The 18,565-nt window shown below is 42.1% G+C and overlaps 3 protein-coding genes across 9 annotated transcripts in view; 1 reads left to right on the top strand and 2 right to left on the bottom strand.

Moving 5' to 3' along the window:
* The window catches only part of LOC110835085 (uncharacterized), a 33,997-nt gene extending 28,775 nt beyond the window's left edge, over positions 1–5,222 (bottom strand). Inside the window, exon 1 of one of the 4 annotated variants that reach the window (XM_087342738.1) lies at positions 5,112–5,222. The gene's annotated coding sequence lies outside the window, so the exon portion shown is untranslated. Of the gene's footprint in view, positions 1–4,675; positions 4,696–4,888; positions 5,057–5,111 lie in introns of those variants that run through there. The other 3 variants (XM_087342737.1, XM_087342736.1, XM_087342740.1) reach the window with 3 other exon arrangements.
* A 95-nt stretch (positions 5,223–5,317) lies between these two features.
* Positions 5,318–9,065, top strand: Xpac (DNA repair protein complementing XP-A cells homolog Xpac). The gene is made up of 6 exons (XM_022074998.2): positions 5,318–5,799; positions 6,302–6,419; positions 6,904–7,031; positions 7,332–7,497; positions 7,585–7,702; positions 8,146–9,065. The coding sequence occupies exons 1-6, from the start codon at positions 5,603–5,605 to the stop codon at positions 8,298–8,300; spliced, it is 882 nt and encodes a 293-aa protein (XP_021930690.1). The 5' UTR covers positions 5,318–5,602; the 3' UTR covers positions 8,301–9,065.
* Hmgcr (HMG coenzyme A reductase) overlaps positions 8,976–18,565 on the bottom strand; it is a 27,615-nt gene continuing 18,025 nt past the window's right edge. For all 4 annotated transcript variants that reach the window (XM_022074970.2, XM_022074971.2, XM_022074972.2 and 1 more), the window contains exons 4-18: positions 18,308–18,395; positions 16,340–16,530; positions 16,121–16,227; positions 15,384–15,535; positions 14,499–14,618; positions 13,954–14,087; positions 13,077–13,300; positions 12,684–12,878; positions 12,237–12,478; positions 11,952–12,129; positions 11,439–11,545; positions 11,031–11,235; positions 9,925–10,099; positions 9,656–9,794; positions 8,976–9,258 (exon numbers count right to left, since the gene is read on the bottom strand). In XM_022074970.2, the coding sequence (XP_021930662.1) occupies positions 9,195–9,258; positions 9,656–9,794; positions 9,925–10,099; positions 11,031–11,235; positions 11,439–11,545; positions 11,952–12,129; positions 12,237–12,478; positions 12,684–12,878; positions 13,077–13,300; positions 13,954–14,087; positions 14,499–14,618; positions 15,384–15,535; positions 16,121–16,227; positions 16,340–16,530; positions 18,308–18,395 (2,321 nt within the window). In that variant the 3' untranslated portion in view covers positions 8,976–9,194. The remainder of the gene's footprint in view (positions 9,259–9,655; positions 9,795–9,924; positions 10,100–11,030; positions 11,236–11,438; positions 11,546–11,951; positions 12,130–12,236; positions 12,479–12,683; positions 12,879–13,076; positions 13,301–13,953; positions 14,088–14,498; positions 14,619–15,383; positions 15,536–16,120; positions 16,228–16,339; positions 16,531–18,307; positions 18,396–18,565) is intronic.

The raw sequence follows: 18,565 nt of genomic DNA, 5'->3' as shown, positions 1-18,565 counted from the left end.
CCAATCGATAGTGACAGCAACTCGCCTTCTGGGAAATGGATCCTGCCCAGCCCCCCCCCCCCCGCGCGCCATAACTGCATGTTTTATGGGAGCCTTGGCGCCTCCTCTCAAAAGTCTACATAACAAAGTGTTGCCTCGAGGTCTCGATTATCAGATAAACTGCAGACACGTTACCTGCGCTCTGAAAGGGCGTTAGTCGACTTCTCTTTCTGTAAGGAAAAAAGTATGTCCACGATATCACAATCCTGTCCGTCTGTCCGCCTCCTTTCTGGAGGATACAAAGTAACATGGCGGCCATGCGAGTAATTTCTGGGACATGTAACGGACCACTGGAGCTACGTATGCGACATCTGGTATGAAGACAGACCATAAATACACCCGCAAATAAGACGGGAAATGTGTTGTTTGTAAGGCAACAATTAGACATGGAGACGGAGCAAATATTTTCAGGTTATATTCAAGAAATCTATCATAGACACATCTGATTTTGAGACGTATATTCTTTCCAAACACACAATAACGTATCCTAACAAGAGTAGTGATACAGAAAAGCAGGTGGTACGTATAGTTACCAAAGAGCGTCAAATTAACCTAAAAGGTGGAAGACAATTCGCCACGGGCGGAGGCAAGGAGACGGAAATAAACAAAACTAGAAATAGTCAGCTAGTTATGATTCACCGTAACCCTGACGAAGGCCATATGAAGTTGAAACATGTAGTCAAAACTGGTAACTATTCTTATCGAAAGGTTTTCGCGACTGGAATTGAGAATTTCCGAGCGTTTCGGCTAATATGTAGTGCCCTTGTCGCCACCTGTCTGCCCTATATCAGGCGTAAAAGACCCCCGGCCACTACACATTAACCCTGAAGATGGCAAATGCAATGTGTGCCGAAACGCTGGGAAATTCGCGACATTCGACGCGGCTCAACTCAAAAGGCGCGGAAAACAACCACCGAACAGACTGAAGCAGCACCGTCGCTAATTCAACGAATGAGTAAACAGGAAAAAAAATTCATCTGTCGCTCCAGGTTGACTACGACTGGACCATAGCTTCCAGTCAGCTGAAGCTCATTGATTGCCAGCGAGTGGTCTGCCCTCTCGCACTGGAGCAAGCAACTACACAGAGCAGTGATCGATGACACGGACGTAAAGACGAAGACGCGGGGGGCGAAGGACAAGGAGGCTGTGTCCAAGACTCCAGCACCCCACGCCGCTCGCTACTTTGCAGCAGGGCGTCAGATGTTAACCCACGAAACAGGGCCTGTCGTAAAAGGATGAGACGGGTACTTCACACGCTGCTTTGGCCGCCAATGTCACCTAGGGAGTCCTCCGCTAGCCGCACAACAAAGTGGGGGATCCTCCACGACATCAACCAGCCAGACGGGAGACAGGAACACCGCCCTCGTAAAGGGCACTGATCCCAGACAGCTCTGACGTCACTGGTGCCATTTGTAAATGTCAAACTCTGGCGAAGGCACCAGAATTGGTACGCTATGCGTACATTTCGTCACTTAATTTTCTTTTCAACCGCATACCTTGGACAAATTTAATACTCAAATGTACGTCCATTTAATAGGCCTCTTATACTCGTATTTTGTAACGATTACCCCGAAATGTCTATGGCAATGCCAGTCGAAAGCACTTTTGGGTTAAGTCGCCCTGCTGCAGCAAGCTTACAAAAATACTGCTACCTAGTGGCAATTAATGTACAAATATCTGCCAACTCGCCCGAAGAAATGGGTGACCTTGAGCCCTGAACAACTTCATTCACATGAGCGTGCAGTGTACTGGCTGGAATATTTCCTCAGTCCTTCCCGTCAAAGCTGTAATAAATTAAAAATCCTGGCCAGTTCAACGTCTGTACCTATGCTGCTACTCGACGCTATGCCTTAACCAATGTAACTGATAAAGTGTGCTCAAACTGAAGACGGCTGTCTTGTTTCTGGGTTGTTGCACTGTGTAGTCTGGTAGAGAAACCTCTGAAACGTCGGTAAACTTCCACCAGACTACACGACGCAACAACCCAGGATGATGACAGCCATCTTCGGACACGATTTCTTCTCAGAGACATCAGTGTAAAAACCACTAAACTGAGTTTTAACACAGTCACAAATCTGATAAAAAATCACAAAATCTTGACATGAAACCATGAAAAGACCTTTTATATGGGAGCCAAGTATTAAAGAAGACTTAAGATCTTATTTAGTTCAATATGCTTCACTCTACAAGACAGATTCTAAAATAATCTGAAAAGCAACTACACTCCAATCAATACAAATTGTTCAGAAAGCGTTCAAAGTGTAACAAAAATCAGTCAGAGGCCAAAAGTAAGACATGAAGGAGGAGGCAAAGAATGACCAAGCAAAGCAGAGAAGGAAAGGAAAGTTAAAATGATTTAAACACGTGACAAAGTTCACAACCTGAAGCAAAATAAAGAACAGTGGAGATGCAGGATAAGGGTTACCACTTAACTAGCACCCCAACACAAAAACCTCAATTTTACATTGCTACATTTAAGGCAAATCTCAGTTTTACTTAAGCTTTTCCTGTTCAACAGTCACTCACAACATGGAAATTAATTCCAGGCACATAAATTATGTCACAGCTTCTGAGCTAACTCAAGCCAAATTCAAACTTGAAAACTCCTGATCACTGTTCTTAACCTGTTCGTTCACCACAGCCAAAAGCAATGAAAATTAACGTTACCCTCAGATTTCACTCAAAATCTCCCCCCTCAAAACCAGCGTAACTCCATGACCCAGGGTCTTCCTCAGTTTTCAGCTGGTCAAGAAATGTCCTGCTATTAACAAATCCAAAGATTCAGCACCATTTTCTCAAAAAGCCCCCCCCCCCCCCCCCCCCCCCCCCCCCCCAAAGCGTTATATCCTTGGCAAGCATAATTCAATTCACGGCCTATGTACCTAAAATTTATTTTAATATTGTAGCTTCAGGCCAATCTCAGTCTTCAAGGTGGTAAATTTCTAAGGGGTTTTCCAACCAAAATCAAAAATACATATTGAAACACCTACAATTCACTATCTGATGACTTTTATAATTCAAAAAACTCCTTGTTATTTAACTTCCTTGATTTATCCTTCACTTCATTCCTCTTCTGTCCAGATATTTTCTGAACACTTCATGCTCAGGAATTTCACTGTACTTGTAAAATCAAAACTGTCCCAGATAGTATGTCAGAATTAACACAAACCTGGAACCAGGTCTGTCGTCACACTTGTCAACTTCCCTGATACCGGCACACCAAACTCGGTCCATTTTTATTATCACAGAACACTGGGGTCACTCACCACATTTACACACAACCACTCCTGTTTACCCGCAGCTGATAACAAATCTTCACAGATAACAAGACATAACTACACCACACTGTACCAACATTGTCCACCTTACTTTATGTTGACTATAATAAGCAAAACCTTTTTCTTCAAGAGTCACAAAAATACAAGCTTTTACCAAGCGACATCTGAAGTTGATTCACTTTCAAGCGTGATTCACGATTCATCTGCAACCTAATGATTTTATATCAGATGTAGATGATTGGAGCCTGAAAGTCTCATCGGATCAGAAGTGTAATGACATGGAAAATGAATGCATAATGTTGGTTGGAAATCATGCTAAATGATGACAGAGATATAATCATTCTCAAGCTCACAACCTAAACAGAAATGTAAAACTGACAATATATCAAAAGTTCTGGAATAGAGTTCCAGATGATAAATTACTTTGTGGAGATTTGTAACTGTAATAAATTCAACACGTTCCACCCCCACCTAAAAAAAGGAACAAAACCTGAACATCTCACTTAATCTTCCTGACAAGATGAAGGTAACACATGTTTTGATAAATTCCTGATACCTTCTATTTAACAGAGTAAATGATTCATCAGTACAGTGTCATCCTTCAACAGCTGGTAGTAATCAAGCTGTTCAGGAAAATTCCTGTTCTTGCCCACCATCACCACAAATGGACCCCACCCTGATGACTGTTATATTTTGCATCCAAGCATCAAAATACACAAATGCCCAATTCTGCATAAGTCCTACTATTACACATGTCTATTCTACATCTACTACATGGGCCATGGTATATCTTCAGCAATCCTACGACCAACAGCCATCCTTTCACACAAGATTTCCACATATGCAGCATCGATGGCTGGATACCACAGTGGGCCTCTGTGCCACCTACGTATCACACTAAATCAATCACATTCCGCAACAAAACAGCATACACACATCCACCACAGTTAATCTTAGAACACTTCTGACACCATACTAACCTACTTAGAACTTCTTTAGTTTATCATTATGATGCATGGGAGTAGATTTGGTAATGCTGAATGTTAATAGAAGTTCCTTAAACTATACAAATTTCTGCTAAATTAAAAACAATCATCAACTTGTGGGAGGGGGCCTGATTCTCACCGTAAAATCGTGAAGGGTTTAAAATTGAAATTCTAATTTCAGAAGAAGCCACCCAATTAATGGTGCCTCGCACTATTCACGTTCCTTCACTCCCATATGACACAATAAAACATACTTCTATTTAACAAGTGACGACCGACCTTCGTTTGTTGCTGCATCTATCAACCACACATGTACAAAGCCAAATATCAGTACTTAAAATTTTAGTAACAGCGGCGTGCCCAGTCACCCACCTGTTTGGGCGCGCGAGGGGTTTGGTTAATGAACACAGAATACGACTTTGATTTTCCTAAGCCCCTGGCAGGCAGGCATGACCCAGGAATGCATTTCATCGATCCGTCAAGATCCTTTCCAAAGAATTAAATCCAATATATTACTGTCAACAGTCCCTACGGTAAAGTTCTGTAAGTCAGTAAATACATTATAAAAAGAATGCACCTTCCTACCTTAATACAATAAAATGTGGAAATGTATTGAACACCAACTACGTACCACACAAACTCTTACTTTTACCATTTCATTCGAACTACAAAACAAAACTGCTAGACAGCAGCACCGTACGAGTGAAATATATTCACAGAAAGATAGTCCTATTCATCTGAGAACAGAAATGAAACCATTCTCCCAAGTTATAATAAATACAGTATATGAATTGATATGGCACAGTACCTAAAACATGTGAAAAAATATATGGTGTGCACAAAAAATACTATCAAAATTAAATAACGGTTAAGCATAAAATTATGTATATAAATTTTTCACAATTTGTTGTCACAGCTGGTAACTTTTCCAATCATTAACTTTGACTTCGATCTCTCGTTCACAACCACAGACTCCAACCCCTTTATTCGAAAGCAAAAACTTAATGTTCGTAATTCATCTGTGCTTTACTTAATGCTCATGTATGAAAACCGATTGTTTGTCAATAGAGGACAAAGATCTTTGTGCATGGTTTCTATATTATCTCTCGTTAGAAGTGTTGTTAACGCTACTCAGCAAATTTCAAGAAGGAATAAAAGGAACTTGAAGTATAATGATATGTCATGTGAAATTCCCACAAACACGCATATTAAATCCTCACTAAAGTATAATTTGAGGTTTTGGTTGGTAATGTTTATTGTGTGTAGGAGAAACTTGGGTATAATTTGAGGTTATGGTTAATGATGTCTAAAATGAACGACATTCATACTACAGAAGAAAATTCGAGAGCAAATAACGTACAAATGAGCAGCAGGGATAATTCTACAATTGAGAATAATACTTTAACAGTGGCCCAAAAGGCAAGAATTGAAAGAAATAGACAAACTGCATTGCTTTTAAAACAAGCTAGGCTTATACCGCATCCTTATGCTAAAATGTAAGTTTCTTTTATATTATATCTGCCCCTACCATGTAACTAAAATTTGTGGACGTATTCGATTTGTTTGTAATTTTCCTTTTCACAGGCATAGTCCCTTAGCTTCGTGTTCGGGAGGTTCCTGGTTCAAATCATGACTTAGACACAAACTATCCTAATAGGTGTTACATGGCTTACCTTAGTCACTCTAGTAAAATGCTCAGACAGTTTCATAAATTAGACTATGACACTTCCTTTAATATCCTTTCCCAATTCGTCATTCAGCACTATATAGTTTGAGCTACAGACAATCATTAAATAAACCACAAATATTTTCACAATTGAATATTAAAATGTAGTTCTTTGTTCAGTTTCTTCTAATAGTCCTCTACATTTTGAAACTGATGGTAGGTTACATTCATTATGGTACAGAATGTCAAGCTGACCTTTTATGCTTGCACCTTTCAAGAGACAGATGAATCAGTTTAATGAATGAACATCTTGTGTTGCGTTTATTTTCTAGAAATACGGCCGATTCCGTGGAGAAGAGCGTGATTAAGGTCCAGGGTAGTAAGTTCATAGATACTGGTGGTGGATTTTTGCTGGAGGAAATAGTTGGAGAAGACCAAGATGGTGAACCGGTATGAATAAGTTCAGAGTAAGCACTGCTTGAAGGTGCAGTGTATCTTAATTCCAGCTCTCCTTCACACAGTTCACCTCATTTCTAAAAACATGGAGACAGTAATGGTGGTATAACCACTGCATTTGCTAAGGAAATACTACGTAATTCAGGGATCAATAAACATTATCCATTTGTGGGTAAATTAATGGAGATCGGTAGCAGATATAAAAAAAATTATTTGGGAGCCCTGTTGTAATTCCAGAAGAAAGAGTGCTGTGTTCCCATATTGGCAAACAATACAATTTCCCAACCCATAAATGTCACCTTTCAGGCCTTTCCAATATTAAAAAATTGTCCTCATGCCCTTCAAGTGGATCCATTAGGTTCACAACCTTGAGCTGAAAATGGCTGGTTTAACCCCCTCACACTTTTAAACTGTGCCTACAGTAAGTACATGTAGTACTCTGGCTGATTACGCTAAAAATACTAACATCACTTTGCAGATCAAACTCACAGCTGAACCAGCACCCATTATGGAACCTGACCGACCTATCTGCAAGGAGTGCAAGGAAGAGTTTGATGATTCTTACCTCTTCCAGAACTTCGATCATCCAGTGTGTGACAGCTGCAGGTACATGGTCATGCGATTAAAGGGAACTGTCAGTGATCAGGATCATTAAAGTAATACTGGGATACTGGGAGCGACCCGTTCTTCAAGTGCCTGAGCACTGTGGGTCCCAACTATTCATTGGCTTTGATCTATAGACATTCGGTAAGACTTCTTGGACGAGCCTTGTTACTTTCTATTGAATGAATGACTAACCAAATAAAAAAACTGAGTGACTCACTGCTTGGCATAACGGTCAGTAATTATGGAACTGATGAAGATTTTCCAAAATCATAAAAATGAGCAAAACTCATTCTGTCACAGGGACAATGAAGAGCTGCACAGACTCATCACAAAAACAGATGCTAAGAATGTTTACCTGCTGAAAGATTGTGATCTGGAGAAACGAGATCCGCCACTCAAGTTTATCATGAAAAAGAATCCTCACAACATGCGCTGGGGGAACATGAAGCTGTACCTGGAACTGCAGGTTTTGTAGTGTTCCATGTGCATGCACCTTTTTTTGGGGGGGGGGGGATACTTCCAGTTATGGTCTGATTGGCTGTCACTGTGACAGGTGGAACATCGTGCGCTAGAGGTGTGGGGATCAGAAGAAGAGCTGGAGGCAGAACGAGAACGGAGGGAAGAAGAACGGGCAAAATCCAAAGCAAAGAAATATAACAAGCAGCTGAAAGGTATGAAGAGGTGACTGTTGCTTGGGTTTTTCTTCATTCACTGAATTTTCAATCTGTTCACTTCCCTGGTCTACAGAATTGACATTGCCTTATTCATTACCTGTCTTTCAAAATTCTGTGTGCATATCTTGTTTATGTTGTGTTATATGTACATGTGAGCCGGAAGGATTTTATCTTTTCACAGTGGGTTGTACCTCCGTGTAGTCTCGTAGAAGTTTACCAACTTTTCAGAAGTCCTGCCTCCACCACCAGGCTATGAGATGATGGAGGGACCAAAGAACTCTGAAATGTCAATAAACTTCTACCAGACTACACAACGCTACAACTCAGAAGACAGACATCTTCTGTTATTACATTTCTGAAAGAGCAGTTATAGCATGTGGAAGGAAACAAACATACAATAACCAATTTTCAAACCCACATCACTTCTTTTATGTTGACAGCATTACGTATGTCGGTGCGAAGTAGTCTCTACGATCATACCAACAAATCATCACACGAGCACCAGTTCGGACCAGAGTCTTACAATGAAGCGGATGATATGTACACTCACACCTGCACTACTTGCGACTACACAGAGACATTTGAGAAGATGTGAAAAGCTATGACCAGATAAATCCTTTCCTGTGTTTGCATCTTCGTTCTTCAACACTGAAAGAGACTGTAGTTTTTCAGTGAACACCCTTTATCGTCTTGCCTTCCTTTAGTGGAAATTCTTAGAATTATTGTATTTCCTTGACTTTAAGACACTGCTGATTGTGGGGCACATCCTTGATTTAATACCTAGTTTTCAGGAACAAAAATGATATGTCGATTCATGGACGCTATCATACGTAATACACACCCTGATTTAGAAAATTTTAAAATGTGAAAAAGTGCATCTTAAAATCAAGGAAATACAGTAATAAACATACATGTCAAAATTGGATATTTGAGAAATGGTGGCAGAAGATGAAGTCTATGTTTTTCGTACAAAGAACAAGTTTCTGAACCATAACATGGTATTTCCAAGGGATGCCCAAACTGGATGTGACCCAGATTGTCTCATTGAGGAGGGTACATTAAAATTCCTTTACATTTCTCGGTTATTTTCACTTAAGAGAAAGCTTTAACAATCCATTTTATTATATTTTCCTTTATAAACAAGAAATTTTGTACAGAACAGTTCTGGCAGTAGGAAACTCGGGACAGAGAATGATAATTTTGTTCCAAAACTGGCACGGAAGAGTGAGAGAAGGTGGTAGAAGGGCAAAGAATTTTAACTTCGATCATGTGTGTATATATACTAATAATTTAATGAAGATAAATGAACTTCTATATGTTGTAGAATGTCTGTGTTCAATAAAGGTACAGTTATTATCAATTTGTGCACATCACATTTCTCATCCATACATTCATTAAAGCCTCTCCCATTATGTTCACTTAACCACACTCAACAGCATAACATGCATCATGGAGAAGTAACTATTGTGTACCGCACTGGTCGGGGCTTTCAGGACTTGCCCTTACAGGAAGCGAGGCTACCTGCTCCGCAATCTGATGTACCCGTCGATGCCCTGAAAAATATCTCAAGTCAGTAATGACACAAATGCCTGCATGCTGGCCTATATGTATATAGCGCAGAGGTAAACCCTCGTGCCTTCTCAACCACATCCCTGGAAGAAGGTGAGGTGTTCAGTTTCACACTCCAGTCACTTTACTCCTGCAGAAAGAGCTGCTGGGTCATACTGAATATGAGGCTGGGTAGACTATGACCAGCGTGCCAGCAAAGACTGCCTCAGACACACGATCATTTCTAATGACGATCATGGGCCAGGAAGGATGAATAATTGTAGATAATTTCTATTTATAAAATAGTGCGTAAAGATGCAGTTACTATGTGCAAAAAGTGAATTTGTACGGCGGCACAGCAGACACTCTTAACAGGTAACACGATATGGATGAGGTTCTCACCTGTTGTGCTGCAAGTGGCTACGCACTAAATGGCCCGCTGCCAGTGCTGACATTAGCGACAGTTCACCAGCAAGTACAGTTCCGCACACTATGCGGGCCAGCATGTTGGCATTTTCCCCAGGACACACCTTGTTTGCTCCTATAACAAGACACAACTCAGACACCTGTGAAAGCATGTGGTCACCTTACACTCAACTGACAATCTGACTTACTCCACATTGGATCTTCTTCCTTAAGTGGTCAACACTTAATCAACTATCTGAACATACCTCGCACACCAAGCATCTCGAGACATGCTGCTTGTGGTGGTAACACTGTACCTCCACCAACAGTGCCAATCTCTATGGAAGGCATTGTGCAGGACACGTAGAGGTCTTTGCCATCTTCTCCCCACGGCTCCATCAGTGTCATGCAATTACTGCTACCCACGTTCTGAGCTGGGTCCTGTAACATGTATACCAACTTGCTCAACTTAATGCTTCCCACCGAACTGACTTCATTGTGCGGAGTCCTTGTGAAGTAAAGTCACTTGGCTAGTCAATAAATTCCCCAACCTTTCATGGAATCTTTATGTTCACTGTCATTTTCATAAAAACTCACCACTGACCCCTACTCTGATCCAGCCCTATTTGTAATCCATATTAATATTATCTTCCCATCTACATCCAGCCCTTCAGATTTTCTGAATAAATTCTGTACACATTTCTCGTCTCCCATGCATGTTGTATGTCCTACCCATCCTCTCCACCTCATGTTTCTCAACACTGTTTCAATACCAACCCCAAAGTACAGGATCTTCCTGGACCACACAACAGTTCATCTGCTGACAAAGAACCTTCCTATTTCTATAGAGCCTGATGGTCGATCACCCACCACTGGACCTATCCTGAGACCCTTTTTAAATATATTCTCCCACCCACACCTTCATCTCAAAAGGAGTTTCCCACCTTTGAGGACTTCCAAACCAACATTCTGCATATTTCTTTGTTTTCATAAATGTGCTACATGTTTCTTGCATCTCATGCTACATAATTTAATCACTAAGAAGAGAAGAGTACATATTGTGAAGCTCCTTGTGTAATTGTCCCAATTTCTCTTCCTCTCTCTTAGGTCCAAATATTCTGAAGATTGCAATCTTCAGACTCACCATCGTGAAAACCTCAAATCCAAATATTCTCCAGAACACCCTATTGCTATTAGCATCCACATTTTCCCCTACAGTAAGGAACCAAGTTTCACACCCACAGAAAACATGTAAAATTAATTTTATACACACATTCTTCAGTTTTAGGAAGGAGATATTAAGATGGAATGACTGTTGCATGCATTTCCCAGATTTAATTTGGCGACATCTCTGTAACACACTTGCACCCACCTGTCCTGTCGCGATGAAAATGGCTGTGACAACGTTTGCAGCGTGCGCGTTGAAGCCGCCAACACTGCCAGCCACAGCTGAGCCAATAAGATTCTTCGTGATGTTGACATCCACAAGGGCCTGAACATTAGTCTTGAGAATTGAACTCACCACGTCTGCCGGCACAACTGCCTCACACACCACAGATTTGCCTCGCCCCTCAATCCTGCAACAGGACCAACCATTTGTTTCCTAACTATTATTAGGAGGGTGTGCAGTTATAGTACATTTCCATCTTTTTATATCAAAAGAACACACAGTGCTGCAAGCACACGTTATGCGGCATGGACAAAGCGAAGAGACAAGAGGACAGGGAAGAATGGCAAAAGCTTAGCCAGAGGATGATCTACCTGCAACAACGGTACCCACCAGTTGACAGCTGCAGGCTTCTTGTCCGTGCAGAAGTTTCCACTAAGACTCAGGATCTCCATGTCAGAGAACGTCTCTTGCACGAATTCCAACGCCACCTCTGTGCCCTGCAGTTCAACATAACTCCTTTCAGACTGACTTTGCCTGATAGCGAAGTGATGCGTATCTAACGTAACCTCTGAGACTGTTTAGGCTGGCCATAGGCAATTATCTTACCAGCAGGCTTGATGGAACTATTCTGAAATAAATGCAGCCTAAACAGCCTCTAGAGGAAAATTTATGTACTTAAAATTTGTTACTCAGGTACACTGAATTATAATGATAAATACATGTACCAGAGAACCAAACTTGAACTTCAGTCAAAATATTGAATTTTCATTTTGTCAAAAATGCCAACCATGACAGAGTAACCACACACAGTACATAATAATAATAAAAGTCTTCAGTTGGCCCTGTAATACGTGACAACTAAACATTAATAAACAACATCCAGCTCGGTGCCATGTGACTCACCTTGGACAGCATATTCATTCCCATAGCATCGCCCGTCGTAGCCACAAAGCGAATAAAGAGGTAACGACCAGCAATGCGGATGTGAATCTTGGAGAGACGTGCAAAACGACTAGTGGAGTTAAAACTTTCCTTCATTGCACTAAAGTTCTGGGGTGCCTGCATCCACAGCATGGCCTCACTGCAGCAGAAACAACACTTGGTCTATTTCTAGTATAGGACAATTATTTGTAAACCTACAAATAGCTCTGGCAACCCAAAACTTAGTCCAATCATAAGTCACTTTACCTAGCTCTGCTGATGTTTGGGAAGCGAACAACGGGTCCACGGGTCATGCCATCAGCCACGACGCGGGAGGTCACGCCACAACGCATGAGAGCTCGGCTGCCCCTGTTGGTGCTGGCCACAAGGCAGCCCTCTGTGGTGGCAAGTGGCACGTGCACCAGGCGGCCATCAAGCAGTAAGGGGCCTGCCACCCCAACAGGTACGGGCATGTAGCCGATCACATTCTCACAACAGGCACCCATCACCTGCAAACACCGATTATGCAAGACTCATTTTCTCTTTGATTTAATCTCACAAAAATTGTTATGAAGGTGATACTTTACTAGAAACTGCGCTGCTCAACAGACTATTGCTCTTTTGAAACACTTCACATTTGTTTCCTTTTCTTCCAAGAGGTTTTATCGCCAAAATTCAGAGTGCATTTTACAATTCAAAACCTTCCTACCTCACCTTGGAATAGTCGTAACGCTGATATGGCAGATGGGTCAATGCACCATGTAGGTTGGCAGTTCTGTTCAGGATCTTGCGCCTTATGCACACACCTCTCTCAGGGTCTCCCACCACTTTCTCCAGCTGATGGCTGGGCACATGGCCACAAGCCACGAGAGTCATCACCTCTGAGTCACTCAGAGCACGTGCTCCAGCCTGCAAGAACCGCACGTGAGTGAACAAGTTTTGCACAATGCTCAGGCACCTGGTGACCTCATACCAGTGTGACTGTCTAAAAATATGTTACTTCTGAGAAACTCAAAATTTATAATTCATAAACTCCTTGACTTTTATATTGTACATAAAGGAAGCCCCAAAAACTGAGGCTGATCAAGAGACGAGCCGCATCTTCACCTCAGACTTGTAGACCTTGAGACACTCGTCCACGCTCCTGTCCTCAGTGGGTGGTGCCCCTTTACTGTCATCCTCTTGCAGTGGCTCAGAGGAGGCAGTCTGGTGGATGGGCTCCTCAGGTTCCTCTGTCTGCACGCTCTTGTGCTCACAGGGCACAGAGACAATGTCCTCTGCTTGTGGGGAGGAGCCACTCACCTCCACCCAACCCTCGACACCCATCAGTCCTGTAAACGGATCAGTGAAGGGGACAATTGGACCTGCGCTCTGCTTCAAACTTTAAAATTCACATTTACCCACCAAGGAACCCACACTTCATATTTCTCCTGTCTATCACCTGAGTGCCTCTAACACTGAAACCCTTACCCAACCAAATTCTCCACTTCTGTTCCTTACACTGTTCTATGATGTAGTTATATTTCTTCCGTAAGACAGTAGTGGAAACATCCCAAAGTCCATGAAATTTCAGGTCCTTAACAGTAGTAAGTCCAAAGGTGGCCATCTTCTGGACTGTTGTGCGCTGTGCAGTCTGGTAAAAGTTTACCAACATTTCAGAGGTCCTTGCTGCCTCCATGCATCAAGACAATGATGATGAAGGCAGTAAGCACCTCTGAAATATCAGTCAGTTTTTACATGACTACGCAACAACACAGAAGACAGCCATCTTCATACTTACTGCCATGACAACCTGAAATTTCACTGGGTCTACTGAGCATCCATGATCTTATTCGGGTCTTTCAATGCAATTAGGCAAATACACCTGTTACATAATGCGCTGTCTTCACAAAAAATTCCATGCGTGCATCAAACAATGAACAACAATTCAAAAACTCATATAACATCACGGAAGACCGCAGTGGTGATATTCCAGAGAACGTACTTTTGTGAGCACCTGTATACTCGCTTGGTCGACACTTGGTCAGCTCATCCTTCACCTCAAAGAATACAAACTTGACAGCCAGGGCGAGCAGCAAGATCAGGATCACAATGTGATCAGCATTCACAGTGAGCCACCTGTAAGAGGAAGAACGGACGACAGCCATACTTTCAGCTCTCATTCCTAAAAACTAAACTAATTTTTAACAGACAGTCGCAACCCCAATCAGTCACTAAATTCCAATTACTTCTAGCCTTCATTTATACTACACAATCCTAAATTCTGCAACACACAAACAATAACATTTTTGTGAAATGAAAATTGGCAATTCAAATTACTTGACTTGGCAGAACTGAATATGACCAAGAAATTGTTACACAAGCTGCCATATTAACACTTTGTATCCTATAACCCCACAGCACTTCACAAACTAGGAAGAAGGAGACCCACTGTCTTAACACGATAACATTTTCTGTAATTTGTATGAATCTTAAAACAGCATAGACAACTGCATGTTTTATCTATCGACAAACACAAAAAGCACTTACTTCAAAATATATCCCTGAAAGATCATGGTGTCTTCGGTGCCATTCAAACTCCCAGCTGAATTGCCGGTCACCAGGTTCCCCACAGGAAGATCCTCTGCTTCACTAGCGAATGACCAGCGACTACAACAGACAACAGCGCACGTCACGAAGACCCATGTACGCACATCATGAACAATCCCAAGACCCACTGGAGTTACATCACTCTAGCATAATAGACGTCTTTCATCACGTGAAATACAATGGGACAGAAATAGGAATGGGTTAGGGTCAGGCCGCACTGATCCAGAGCTACGAATAGCGCGACTGATCTGCATCAGCAGGAAGACAGTGCTCCGAGGTCACATGGTCTAACTCCAAATTACTTGAGATGTTAGACAAGGTTACACAAAAGAGGGCAAAATAAAGAGAAAGAGATACAGAAACGTAAGTCACAATTTTTTCCAAGTTCTGAAGCTGTTCAGCATCACACAAGAAGATACATGACTGAGAATGATTTGAAAGGTTTGTCGTTATTGTTATTTCACAATGCTGTATCAACTGCACAGGTAATGTAGGGATGTAACAAATGTTCAAAACAGAAATGATTAGTCTGGAAGGAAAGAAATTGTTGTGCAGCCATGAATTCGGACGTGGCTTGGGTAGGCATATATATAGCACGTACAGGATATCCAACTACCTCAGTACCCTGAGGATGAGAATGAAGATGGTTCTCAGGACACTGGTGCTTTCTCCATTCAACCACCTGACATGACTAGTAGCCAGAGAAGAATTAATTATACTTAGCCATGAAAGCTTTAGATCATATATCTATGTAAATTTTACAGTTGATCCCTCAGAAAAAAATCCTGACAGCACCCACGATTTCAAGGTATCATCCCGTCGTACCTGTGAGCATGTACCAGCATCAGTCCAGCTGACATGATGACCTTCACACGCTGCACCACTGGGTTTGGCTTCTGGTCCTCCTCATGCAGCGCACGCATAATAAGGGACTTGTCTTGCCAAGCAGGCTGGCCGCTCTCACCACTCCGCGACAGCTGCATCACAATCAGCCATGCACATTTTCTAGGCATTCATGAAAAAGTCAAACCTCTCACAGCAGAACCCAAAGGTCCAACACCGCTAACATCAAAACCCAAAACTTGGCATGATCTTCAGCCAGTTTTATCTACCTCCAATCCTCATAACCTACTTCCCTCTCAAGATGCCTCTTTCTTAATGTTTTCTCCACAAAATTTCTGTATACATTTCTAAACCTTACCATCTGAGCGTACATTGTCTGACATTATAAGAAGCCACATTTGTGAAACAGGTACAGAAATGCAAGTTCTGAAACCTGCATTACACATATTTGTTATACGGTGTCTGATAAAGTCAGGAGAGTGAGTTGGGGGGGGGGGGGGGGGGGGGGGACCTCCAGATTCAGTTTAAGTGAGAAATTTTAACATCTTGAGAATTACTGGTAACATCATTTCTTCACCTTTTGTTTATCTACAAAGCATGTTCTGTGCACATAATTAACTACTATTAACAACGTTTGATCCAGAAATGTTTTCCCGGGAAACTCCCATGTCCACAACGTAAAAATAATTGCACAATCTGATAATGAGACATAAACTCACCTCCAAAATAAGCGAGAGGCAGGCGGGGTAGAATGTCATGAACACAATGTAGTTCACAACCACCGACATGCAGGCAAAGCAACACAGCACCTCAAGACGCCGCACACCTGTCAACAGGAACCAACTCCTTAAATGCAGAGCAAGTGTAAGGCAGAAAGGTGTAATAGTAATAATGTTCAAACCAACGCCTTCTTTGCCCACAGTGACCGTTGTTCTCACCTGACAGAGTTCCCACCCCAATGACTAGAGTCTCAACAAGCGTGTCGAGCGTAATGGTGGGTCCAAGCATGGCAATTCCATGCGCTATGTTGTGCTTCACCTCATCTTGACTGCGAGAACTCAGCGCAAATTGGGCAAGAACCGTCGCCTTCGACAGGTCAATTAGCAGCAGGAAGAAAAAAAGCGCATCCCTGCAACACCAGTGCTGTTAACTTTACCAAACATCACATTGCTAATAATGACCACACAAAATTCTGGAGATGCGGGGGGGGGGGGGGGGGGGGATTTTCTGGGACAAACTTAGAATGCCTCATTTCCTTTTGAACAGAAATCCCTGCAATACCAAAAAGCTACACTCCATGGAGCACAGTCCTTGAGAAGCTGACAGTTACTCAGCAATCAAAAAATCCCTTGCATTTTATAGAACTCAAAAACATCATAAGGGGCCAGACACCTCCCCCCTCCACCCACCCAGAATGCACAGCTCTTCAATCATGATAGGTAACGTCCCGCCTTGAACGCAAATCAGGAACGCGGACACTTGCCCTGACCTGCTCAACTGATGTGGAAACCACGCAAAGAGCTTCGACCAAATTGAAATCCAAAATCCTTGGCACACAATGCCAGAACTTTTTACGTGCAACGGTAGGACAGGAGCACAATTTAAAGCAGATCCTGTGTCCCAGATCTACGCAGTCCTTTCTAATATTACACACTAAATGAATACAGAATACAATAGAGAAGTGAAAGCTCCAGAGATCTAATTTGATATCAACTGACACCTCAACTATTAGACAGTGACATGCATGCACTTTCTACAGCGTTCATCAAAATATTGCACAAGTTCTCCCTCTTACTCCACAGCCACCAGGCTCACAGAGATGGTCATGCATCAGAAAATGGGAATAAGTGGTAAGGAAAGCAAAAATCAACTCACAGATGAAATTGCATGACAAATGAATCAGAAAGTAAGATTACAAGGCATTTCATATTCAGTCTTTCATATACATGAATAACGCAGCACCATTTTACAAGTCACGATGTTTCTGCACGCAGTCCCCGCGGTTGTTTGCTCATTTAACGACAATGACAGTAGCTCAGGTCACACAGTGTTAAATGACAGGATGGCTACTTTTACAGAATTTGCCTGGAGGGACTGAATAAAACCACAAAAATAATTAGTCAGGATATTTGGTATCTGGACCGAGATTTAAGCCAAGGACTGCTAATTTCCTTCTTCCTCAGATAAAGCATTTTTCTGGGTGTTTCTTTTTTCAACTAAATATTGTTACTGTGAGTAAATCAAGGATGAGATGGGTGGGGGATGTAGCACAAATGGAGGGAAATTGCATAGAAAGCAGGTTCATAAATCTCATGAAGTTAAATCTCTCAGCAGAATTCGATGAGAAATATGACATGAAATGACTAGGGATACTTGATAGTTGTGCTATTTTGTGATAAGGTCAGGAAAACAGTCTGACTGAAGTCAAAAGCCATCCTAATGAACACCACACATGCAGCAGCGAAAACTTCTGCTTAGTACTTGGTACATCCTGGTTCGATTCCCAACCCGCATAACAATTATTATAATTTGAGGATCTGTACGAGTTTCCTCAGCCCCTCCGGACAAACAGTCGGATACAAGTCACGATCGCTTCCTTCCACATCCATTCCGTCTCGTTCAGAATACAGGCAAGACGGCCCGAAGCCACGTCACGCTCACAGGCCTCACATACATACAGATATGTGTATGTCAGTCTGTCACGTCATACCTGAAGGATAAGATTGACCGTAACTCTTTCACGTGGCACCTGTGACATTCCTATCACCACAGCACACAGCGGTGGTGAACGCAAATTACAACCGTCAAATGTCTCCTTCAGCACGAATTGTATGGCCAGTAATTTCATTCAATGATTCAACTAAATCTATAAATGAAATTAACTGCAGTACCCTGTCGCTACTCACTTGAGGTCAGAAACGTCGCTACCCAGAAAGTTGATGACACTGGAACTGAACACAAAGCTGGAAAAGACCGTGAACAGGCCTGCAATCCCTGTAACAAGAAAACATGATTAAAATGACTGGCCATATTTCAAAATGCAGTATCATCTACGTAGGTAGGTTCCTACACTTCTGAAGAGACGATATGAAACACCACTTGCAGTTCTTTGTAACTCCATTTTAACGATGCTTTCTAAAATGCATAGATCTAAATGGAAGAAT

The sequence above is a fragment of the Zootermopsis nevadensis genome, unplaced genomic scaffold, assembly GCF_977971745.1.
Source record: "Zootermopsis nevadensis isolate Lab colony 2312 unplaced genomic scaffold, Znev_1.0 Znev_ptg000004l, whole genome shotgun sequence".
Lineage (NCBI taxonomy): Eukaryota > Metazoa > Arthropoda > Insecta > Blattodea > Termopsidae > Zootermopsis > Zootermopsis nevadensis.
The sequence above is the reverse complement of the archived record's forward strand: the minus strand, read 5'-3'. Positions and strand labels throughout refer to the sequence as shown.

Excerpts from the sequence above, each read along its gene's own strand:
- Xpac (XM_022074998.2), top strand. The coding sequence starts at position 5,603 with ATGATGTCTAAAATGAACGACATTCATACTACAGAAGAAAATTCGAGA. Across the intron at positions 7,032-7,331 it reads CCAGTGTGTGACAGCTGCAG|GGACAATGAAGAGCTGCACA; the intron begins GTACATGGTCAT and ends ATTCTGTCACAG. Across the intron at positions 7,703-8,145 it reads ATATAACAAGCAGCTGAAAG|CATTACGTATGTCGGTGCGA; the intron begins GTATGAAGAGGT and ends TTATGTTGACAG.